The sequence below is a fragment of the Arachis duranensis genome, chromosome 2 (assembly GCF_000817695.3).
Source record: "Arachis duranensis cultivar V14167 chromosome 2, aradu.V14167.gnm2.J7QH, whole genome shotgun sequence".
NCBI classification, from domain to species: domain Eukaryota; kingdom Viridiplantae; phylum Streptophyta; class Magnoliopsida; order Fabales; family Fabaceae; genus Arachis; species Arachis duranensis.
Window position 1 is genome coordinate 80,727,878 of NC_029773.3, and position 10,922 is coordinate 80,738,799.

Here is a 10,922-nt window from a genome sequence, read left to right on the forward strand (position 1 = left end):
TCACTAGAACATCCTACCCTGCCTGGACTCCATAGTAGCACACTAGCACACCACACTACTTAAGATGAACAGCCAAAACCAACAAAACAAAAGATAAAAAAATCTTAAAAGAATATAAACATTTTTTATGCCTTTCAAGGCACATACAGTATGTACTGTAATTGTCACAATAGAAACAAAGGGGTAAGAACTCTATTTAAGCTATATTCTAAGATCTAAAATTACTAGATATCACTTTTATAAAGAAAGTAAATGAAGATAAACATCCATAATTGTCAATATAGTATTGGTGATTCTTTGGTGCTATTGAAAGATAGGAAGGTCACTGCACGGTTGTTGGTTAGAAGTTATGTCGACCTCTGCTGGAACAAGGCTACTACTTGAGGCTTCTTCCCCAACATTTGCATTTGACATTTTTATGAAATAACTATGCCTGCAAAATTTGACCATCAGAACTTCATATTAGTGATGTTAAAATTGAACTAGAGCGGCCAATGGAACCAGTCAAACTAGGAAGTGGACCCTCTTATGGTCCTGCGGTCTCATAAAGTTGTTAAATTCCATAGCTGAAACAAGGTTCATGCATACCATCGAGTATCGGCTGTCAATTCCGGATGGAAAGCAGTCCCTAGAATGTTTCCTTGTCTGACTGCAACTATGACTTTGCCGCCTAAGAAAACATGGAATTGAGCAATGACTTGGTCTAGTTTAACAATGATCTAGGGCCAATCAACATTAATTTAAACTAAGCTGATTGTACAAAGATAACATACTAAATTGGAAACTAAAAATTCTTGTGAGAAGTGAGCATTTATGGGCCACTTTCTCCAAGGAGAAATATGTTCCAAAAAATTCAAATTCTTTTAATAGGGTCAATCTATTAAGTATCTAAACTTCATATCATTATCATCATACAACTTAGAATTTTCCCCTTCGGTTCCTTCCTTCATTACTTTTGTCCTTTACAACTTAAGTCTTTCTTAAATGTGCCCAAGCCATGCCAATTAACCAATTCTCCAACCAGTTTGAAGATAGAATTGAGCATTGCAAGTGAAGTTCTCCATTCCTATTTTGGTTCTTCAATATTTGCATTTCATATTTGAAAGTGAATAACATTCTCAAGAGAAAGTTCCAACATGTACTAAAGCAGCTAAGTTTAGCCACCAAAAAAAAAAGCAGCTAAGTTTTAAATTTCCCCAGTTCACTTTTATGATCCTGCGCATTCCAAAATTCTCTCATTATTCTATTCACCTGAGAATCAGAGATGAACCTTCTAAATTCTTAGAGCTCAGAATAGTCACTACTCAGAGTCTACAACTGCAATTACAAATAATCAATGTTTTATCTGAATTTGAGTCCATGAATTATTTTCTTTACAATGGTAACAGGAAACCTAAATCTTGAGGTAAGTTAAAAAGCTAGAAATGCACACTTTTCATCGAGCATCCATTTTATATTAAGGCAAGATGAAAGATTTCTCTAGACAGATCTGCTAATAACAAACCTTTTTGTCTTCAATGAAGGAATCAGAATCCAAGAATTTGTTAGAAGGGACAGGATAGTCAGCCAGAACTTGAACTTCTGGCCCTGCTTCAAGAATTGCCGGAGCACGGATAAAAATTCCACGGAATGTTTCAGGACCACCTTCCTTGGATGCAAGCTCTGGCACCGGAAGGTCAGCTTCAAAGCTTTGAATCTAAATAAACACACTTCAGTTAAATATGACAAAGCTTATCTAACTGCATCAGAAATTTTGTTCCTAAAAGCCAGATTATTCTTTTCCCAAATTCTATAATCCGTCATATATTTGTAGGAACTCCTGGATCTCATTGCATACCAGATGTCCCCAAAACTGGGATGTTGAACAAAGGTAAAGGGAAATTCAGGGATATATATATATATATATATAACATGCAAATTGTATATAAATTCTTTTAAAATAAAAAATAAATAAAAACAGCAGAAAATCAAAATAAACCATGAATTAAGCATCATAACTAATCATTCAAAATCTTAAGTTCTATATTTCATAATACTATAATAGTTCCATAGTCCATACTAAATAAACTCATAAAATCATAAATCCTAATTTAAGTTGTCAATGATCAATCATCGTCAAAGAAGGGGAGTGCATAAAGCATTAATACCTGGCTGCCAAAGAAATTTCTATGCACAGTACAATCAAGTCCACCAACCAGTTTTTGTCCACCAGTCTTCTGTCCTGAAATGATGTTGATGTTATAAATTTTTTAATCCATTATCAGATGCATGAAATGAGATGCAAATTCAGAGTAAGAGTGTGCTTAGTTGGAGGATAAAAATGGGGAGAAAATTTTCATGGATGGGTTTGATATGTAAAATTACACATGAAGATCATTCATGAAACAGTCCAAAAAATTAAAAAAGAACTCTTCATGAAAACTTCCACCACATTTTTACTCCCCAACCAAAGTACTTAATAGTTAAAACTGTCCTGGAATAAAGAGGAGAAAGAAACAAACTACCTGTTGCTTTATTTGCCAAGAATATCAGCCCTGCACAGGTTCCCCAAACAGGCTTTCCCATTTCGACAAACTCCCTCAATGCAGGAAACTGAAAAATTAAAACACAATATAAATTACCATAGGCAGTTCACATTAATGGGGAAACCTAACTTGATTTATTGTGTAATGATTGGATTAGGTTACAAAGTTCCAAATGTAGGGTCAAAGAATTATGAATTATCCAAATATATATCAGTAAGTGTAACTACTAAACCGGAACCAGACATGAAAACCGGAAAACTGATTCCCTTTACATTTCTGTCCTCTTTCCATCTCCTTTTGTTCACAAAACAAAATAAAATAAAAACCTAAATGGTTCTGCCAAGGAAAGTGTATCTCCTTTTTACGGTGTCTTAGAGCAAGATATCTCCACAAACATTGATGCAAGATGTTAGAAATATAACCATTCATGGGCCTCCTCGCTCCTATCACTTAAGCTTTTGGAAGAAGTGGTATCATGACACGGTATCAAAGTTTCTATGACGGAGAGATCTAGAATTCGATCCTTGTTGAATCCCAAAATAAAAAATATATATGCAGAATAATTAATGATGTATCGCTACATCAACAAAAAAATTTCATTCAGCCATCCACCATATGCCTCAAATTTATTAAATACAAATACTTTTATATTATTGAATAATGCAAAACTCTTTTAACTCTTTCACATTGACAACAACATTGAGAGGGCATCGGAATTATTAATCTCTAATGTCTTTTCTTATTTCTCAAAAACTAATATTGTTAGCTAGGGACAAATTTCAGAGTTTTCTGGTGTGAACCAAAGTATCCTCCACAGGAAGCAATCCAATTTGAGTCGAGAAGACTTTCATGGTGAAAAACTAGCTCTATGAACAGAATATTTTCCATCTATAAGATTTAAACTTAGAAAACGATGAATCCTCCTACATCATCCTCCTAACCATCCTCCCCCTAATTCTAAACAAAGAAAAAAAAAACATTTGAATTTGACACACTTTGGAAATTAGGAGATTATTATGAATACCATTAGGAGGCTCTATAAACTTAATACCTTGCTTACATGGAAATGAACATGTATATCCAAATAACATCAAAATAATAATAATTTAAAGGAAAAAATAGAGATTAAGAGAGAGGTAAGGGAAGAAACCAGGTTGTGATACTCAGCGAGCTTGGCCATGGTGGTGCTCTCTCCGCCAGGGATGATAAGTGAAGACACACTTTGAAGCTGCTCTGGCTTCCGAATCTCAACACCTTTCACACCTAACCTCCTAAGAGCTGCCACCACCACCACCACCACCACATACAAAAAGATAAAGATTGTAAGTTCAAATGTGTGTGAAAGTGAACGAGTGAGTGAGAGTGAACAAGAAGAAGGAATGAAGTGGAATTGGAAGAAGTTAATACCAGCAATGTGTTCATTGAAGGATCCCTGTAGCGCAAGAACACCAACCACCGCCATGTTTGTGCTGTGCTGTGTGCACAACGAAGAAAAAGAGAAAACGGCTCCCTCTTATTCAATTTTATTTTATGTAACGGAACAAGGTTTTTGGTCCTTTCCTGTGGGGCTTAAATAGAATTTGCATCTTTATTTTCTTTTCTGTTTCTAATTTTAATAAAATCATATTCTTTTATTTTTATCTTTTTTACAAAATTTTGATACTGAAATAATAATAATAATAAATATAAGTACAAATTAAACGTACTCACTACTCGGTTTCTAACTAAAAATTAAGATAAAATAATACATAAATTAATATTTAACTAGAAATGAATGAGTAATAATAATGTTATATGTTCAATAAATATTATTATTTTTTGCTAATATTTGATCAATAATAATTTGTATTTATATTTACAAAAATTTTAAATACAAAAAATATATAATTTATATTTATATTTATAGTTTGCATACATTAATTAATATAGTTTGTATTTATATTTTTTTAAATTTATACACATAGATTAGTAAAATTTATTTGTTAAAAATAATTTAATATTTATATTGATTAAACGATAGTAAAAAATACTAAAAATTATTGATTCCAAACATTTTTCGAAATGAATAAAGGACTTTAACATTCTGTGTCTATGATTTTCAAATAAAGTTAAAACAATTAGAAAAAAGAATAAATAAATTATATTTGTTAAATAAACACAAAAACACATTTTACCTCTTTTTATAAATTCTTGTTTTCTTTTCTGTTGGTCTATGACTGAGTTTTTGTGTGTCAAAAATTGGTCTCTCTTTTGAATTGTAAGGTTATCGCAATCCATAACCTATGGCTTATGAGAAGAGAGCCCGTTGTTTCTCCTTAGTCCACACCCGTCACAATATTTTATCTTTTAAATATTCAGATTTTAAATATAAATTGTTACACTCTCCAAAAAAAATTCTATCAAATCATCCATATCCAAGTTTTATTGCATACATCATTTTTTGGCAAGTTTGATTTTGATATATTCAAATATTTTATAAAGTCATTTAACAATATCCATTTGGCTGTCAAAGGGACCACTAAGTTGAGTGTGGTAGAGATGAAAATGTTGAGATAGATAAGTAATCATACGCGATTGGATAAAATAAGAAACTAAGATATAAGGGAGAGAGTTGGAGTAGCACCCATTGTGAAAAAGATAGTTGAATCGCGTCTCAGGTGGTTTGGACATGTGAGAAGAAGACCGATAGAACACCCGATCAGAAAGGTGGATGAGATGGAAGATGGATAAGGGGCGAAAAACAGAGGAAGACCTAAAAAGATCATCCATGAGGTAGTCAAACGAAATCTACATGTAAACGGTTTATCTGTAAACATGATACATGACAAAGTATAATGGCATCGTTTGATTCATGTAGCCGACTCCAACTAGTTGGACAATGCTTTGTTGTTGTTGTTATTGTTTCATTCATGAAATAGATTAAAAAGTAATGATAATCAAGTTGGCTTGATCTAGTGATTAATTCACTAGTTCATTTAAATTAGTATCAGAAGTTTAAATTTCATTTTGTGTATATAATAATTTATTAACTAACAATAAACCCTTCAATAAAACTCCGATCAAAATATCGTAAAAAATAAAAAAATTTAAAAAATAGTAATTTTTGTTGACATAATAATAAAAAATAATTCAAAAACTGGTAAAATTTATTATTTTAAAGTCATCAATAATTCAATTTTTTTTAATTTTAATAATTTAACAACATACATTTAATCTATATTTTCAAACATTACTAACTATCTACTGGTCAAAATTTTATTAGCGTTTTAGCATTCGTGGTATGGAATTGAATACACTTGTTAAACTTTTTTATACCAAAATATTTCATATAATAGAGTTAAGAATCCCCCACTTTTTTTATTTGTCCCATAAATAGACACATATATTTCTTTCATTTTATGAATAGAATTATCTGACTTCGGAAAAAAAAATTCAAAACCAAATTCTATCGGCATATTTTCAACAGAAAATTAAAATAGAGAGAGAAATATCAATATCAAAATATGATCAATATCTACAATAACTTTGAATTGTGTGTAAGAAGTGAACTTCATCTGCAGTTCCTAGGGATATACAAATACACATATCTCAACATAAATGAATCTAAGAGGACTTTTCGACCTACACTGCTCATAATTTGAATGGAGTGAAAATGTTATTTAACTATACGAAGGTAAGCATGTATTTACAGTTTGGAAAATTCCATCACAGCCAAAAATATTACTAATCAAAATCTGAAACTATGAAATGGATTTCAATCAGAAACGATGTGGAGGATAAGTCATGAACATAGGAGCTGGCACAACTAGAGGTAACTTATCAATGTACATAAACAGCCTCTTTAAGTTCTCCTTGTTGATTGAAGCCAAGTCATCTATTTCCTTGTTGCTCATATATATCCAAAGGTCGCCGGAGTTCACTCTTTTAAGGCTATCCCGGCAGAAAGGGCAAGATGCCGATCGCGCGTGCCTAGAACAAAAAGATCAATTGCCAATGACAACATTAATGGCTTTATCAAAGAATGAATGACAATTAAATATCTTTGGAAAATCTTAGAGGCCTAATGTTCCTGCCCAAATTTTAAATCTTCATCAGGATGAACCTAACCATATCACAGTTTATCCTAAAACATGTTCTTAGTCATATGGGAATGATTTTACAATGTAAGATTTTCAGGAATGTGAAAACATTTCACCAACCACACGCCTCCTAGATGTGTTTTATTCATGAACACTTTATTATTAGAAGTTATTTTCACCATCATTGGCTCCATTTTCAACCAAGGTTTGGGGTTGACAATGTACTATATCATGATATTAACTTGTAACAGCAAAAACATAGTCTCTAGTTGCTCACCAGTCTCGGTAGCATTTCATACACATCGAATGGTAGCAATTCGGCAACACAACCATGCTGTTTACTTCCAAGCAAATACCACATTCTTCCTCTCTCTCGATATCAATCTCGGATAATTTTCCTTTTCCTGCCGAATCTCTCAGCCTATACTTCGTAGCGCATATATCTTTTTGTTTCCTGTCTTCTACATCAGTGATTCCTCTCTGAAGTTGTAATAAAGAAGGAAATATCACCCCTGTTGTTAAAGAGTGTAGGAAACAATCACAGTTGGATTGTGAAACAACTCTGTAGAAGAAAAGCAAAAAATCTAACTAAATTGACCATATTTCAATATGACTATGCACTTACCATAGAACTCCTTCAAACTGGCTTTTCTTTCATAAATGGACATGGTTGTCTTTCCATCTTCGTATGTCTGCGACATTTCAAAAACCTTATCATAAGCTCAACAATATATAAAAACATTGCTATGCACTCATATTAGACAATGGAATACATGGTTTATAGGGTTCTACTCAAATTTCAAAGGTAAAGAAGATAGGAGTTGAGTATAAATGTACCTTGTATATGAGAATTCTTAGCAATCCTAAAGCCCCGGCGAGCTGACAATCGGTCCACTGGACTAAGAAAAGGAAAAACTGGGCAGCGGGGCTAAAAGACAATCTCATTTGTAAGGTGGCGCCATCATATTCTCTCGGATAATCAGAAGCTCTGTACCAAAAACATGTTTTGCAGGACAGATTAAAAGATATATAATGAAACAAGCATTGCAACACAGGAAGAACATTAACCTTCAATAAGATCACTCCATACAAGAATTACATAGGCTATATTAGGATGTTTGTTTAACATTTTTGTGGGCAGAAACATACACATATAATCATTCAAATTCATACATATAGCTTCCTTATATTCTTAATAAGGACAGCATGAATCCTCGTGTAGCTTATGAATTTCAGCATTCATGTCCAAAAACGAATCATAATAACAAAAATACAACTAAAACCTGAACTTTAGGAAATGGGTTTATTTTTCTTAAATACAAAGTGAAAGTGATGTTCCCTTTCATTTTGCACAAAAGCACCTGCTAGTAACAGAAAAATAAACAACATAAATTGCAATTTAGTAATCAAAACTTCACACGGAAGAATCTTGAAGAATACCAAAATTCTGTAGTGTTAGATAGATGTACTCACTTTTCTTTGTACACGGAGCTAACTCACTCATCTCTACCTATGTTGAACTCAAATTAATTGGGTCCCATGAAAGTAGGAGGGAGTGAATCAGATCAGTGTACAAAGATTAGTACAAAAAAAAACGTTTCTCTTGAATTTAGGACCTAAATCTAGCCAAAGATACTGATTCCAAAGTCATAGCAAAAAGAATAATATTCTTCTGCACTTGTTCTGTTGTTCCTCTCCCTCTTGCAGTTGCTTATCTTCTTATCACTATATTCTTTGTATTCTTTATAATTAACCATCGACTCTCACGTCTTATTCATAGAAAGTGTAACATCAGAGTTTGTTGAAAATTTTTAAACCAAAAACAACACAACAATTTCTATGATGATAAGGACACAAGCAAAATTGGACAAACAAACCAAAAAGAAAAAACAGAATTTAGAGTTAAATTAACACCACAAAAATTTCAACCACAACAACCTAGTTAAAACAACTAGTGTCCAGAATCTCTGACATTAATGGTATGTTTGGTAAAATAGTATCCAAAATCAGAATTCAATAGCATTACATAAAACAAAAAGTTTACTAATGTAAAACCGGTCAAATTCGAAACATAATAAGAAAAAACAAAATAGAAAATAAAACAAACTCTGGAAAGCGGAACAAAACTTGGAAAAACAGAATTCAGAGCTAACAGTAAAAAATTTAATTCCAATTTCCAAACCATAATAACCCACTTGAAAAAAAACGGCAATTCATCTTCATACTGAGACACCAAGACTTTCTGAAACTAAAATATTATCCAAATTCCCAACTTTCATAAAAAAAATTAAAAAAAAAATTGGTTTCATGTTTGGAGAGAGAGAGAGAGAGAGAGAGAGAGATTACAGAGTATTTGCAAAGTGTATGTCAGCTTCAAGTGCTTTGAGTGAATCCTTGAAAGACTTTCCCATTCTTCTTCTTCTTCTTCTTCCTTATCCTATTTACAATAGAATCATTCAGAAATTTTGTCACTTTTTTCCTCAGAAGAGAATAAAACCCATGATGAAATTTCGATTCAAAGAGCGGTGGTTGTTGTTCCTCGCTCCTAGAAGCAATAATCAATTTGTTTGAGGAGAGAACAAAGGAATAGAATGAACGAGAGTGAATGAAAGAGAAGAAGGAAAAAAAAAGGTAGTGGGAGATTTTTGCGAGGTTTTGACTTAGAGCACACGTAAACACCCCCTTCTTTATACACATCCCCAACTTCACTCGCCACTTCAATTCTTATTTATTTATTTATTATTTTATTTTATTATTATACCTCACATTAACTTCTTTTCACTTTAAAAAGATATCATCTCATAACATAGTGCAAAATTTGATTTGTGTTGGTGGAAATCTTTCCAAAAGTATATATTTTAATAAAAAAAAAGTAATTTGAAAAAAAAGTGAAAAAGGAAAAAGATTTAGTAATAAATTCTAAGATCAGTAGCTAATTATTTATGCGAATATTATTAGAGGGAATTGCTAAAATAATAATCAAAAGATTTCATTGTTGGTTATAAAAAAAGGTGGATTTTATGGTGTCTTTTATTGTGGTGTCTAAATTACTTAACTTATTTTTATAAATAAAAAATAAAATATATAAAATAAAAATAAAATATTTAAAATTTATTAAATATTATTTCTTTATTTTTTTTAGTAAGTGAGGCACCATATCTTAAGCACCATAACATTCACCTTAAAATAATAGAAAACTCTCACATTTGTGTTTTCTTTCGGCATGGTCATTAGAAAAACGAAAAAGTATACTTAGTCCTAGAAGCCCTTCTACATTGCCACTAAGCTTCAAGAACTAGGTAAGAAATTTTGTTATCTAATAAAGTCACTTAGGATAATATCCCATCTTACAACACTAATTAAGCAGCCTGTCATTAGATTTCATATTTTGTATCTTCCCACTCTCGTTTAGAATCGGTTTAAATTGACTTTCTAAAAAGTAAAAACAAAACTCAAGTACCACAAATTTTTTTTGTTTTTAATTTTTTTAAAAACAAGATATTAAACTTGTTTGAATAAGTTTTTTTTTTAAAAGAAAAAAATTTAGATTTTTCTATTGATTTTTTTAAAAAATAAAAGTAATTTAATATTTGAATATGCTGTATTTTATATAAAATATTTTTATTTATTAATTATATTTAAATATAATAATATAAAAATTGTTATCTATTTATTATGTTAAAATGTTTTTTTTAAAAAATATTATAATTTCTATAAAAGAATTTTTTTAAAAAATTGTTAAACACATTAAAAATTAAAAAAAAATTATTGACCAAGCTAGTTACAACTTACATCAGGTTGCCACTTGCTTGTCTCGCTTCACGCTCCTTCTGGTATTTTTTATTTTTCATTATTATTTATTTAATAACTAAAACTTAAAATGTAGTATATTCTTTTTTTTCTCATGATGTAAGTCACATTAGGGTATAATAATTTATGTAGATAGATAAGATCATCATGCTTATAAATCAATGTTTCTTTGCAGCTAAATCATAAGTTATTAGGTTAAAAGCAGATATCACCATTAATTTAATCAGGGAGTGTTTCAATATTTTTTTTTCTTTTAAAAAAGTAGATTATAACCGCAAAATTTTTAAACGATTCAAGTTATTAACAATCGGGCAGTAGCAATGACTAATTATTAATAATGATCCTAATAAACTTTCATTAATTATCAACAATTAATTCACTTCTCTAACAAGTAAATAAAAAAATAATTTAAACACAATATTTAAAAAAATTTAAAAAAATTAAATTTTCAAACAGGCTTATATTTTAAAATAAAAAACTAAATATAAAATTAATAAAATAAATATAA

At 30.7% G+C, this 10,922-nt stretch overlaps 2 protein-coding genes across 2 annotated transcripts; both read right to left on the minus strand.

The window, feature by feature from the left end:
- Positions 1 to 84: 84 nt before the first annotated feature.
- LOC107475165 (probable pyridoxal 5'-phosphate synthase subunit PDX2) lies at positions 85 to 4,063 on the minus strand. The gene is made up of 8 exons (XM_021135701.2): positions 3,933 to 4,063; positions 3,676 to 3,803; positions 2,505 to 2,592; positions 2,148 to 2,221; positions 1,505 to 1,696; positions 810 to 825; positions 589 to 670; positions 85 to 433 (listed from the first exon to the last, which is right to left on the minus strand). Exons 1-8 carry the CDS (start codon positions 3,985 to 3,987, stop codon positions 304 to 306), a joined length of 765 nt encoding a protein of 254 aa, XP_020991360.1. The 5' UTR covers positions 3,988 to 4,063; the 3' UTR covers positions 85 to 303.
- Positions 4,064 to 6,029: 1,966 nt separating this feature from the next.
- Positions 6,030 to 9,248, minus strand: LOC107475164 (E3 ubiquitin-protein ligase AIRP2). Its single transcript, XM_016094783.3, has 5 exons — positions 8,951 to 9,248; positions 7,442 to 7,592; positions 7,230 to 7,296; positions 6,882 to 7,116; positions 6,030 to 6,494 (listed from the first exon to the last, which is right to left on the minus strand). The coding sequence occupies exons 1-5, from the start codon at positions 9,013 to 9,015 to the stop codon at positions 6,284 to 6,286; spliced, it is 729 nt and encodes a 242-aa protein (XP_015950269.1). The 5' UTR covers positions 9,016 to 9,248; the 3' UTR covers positions 6,030 to 6,283.
- Between the last annotated feature and the right edge of the window lie 1,674 nt (positions 9,249 to 10,922).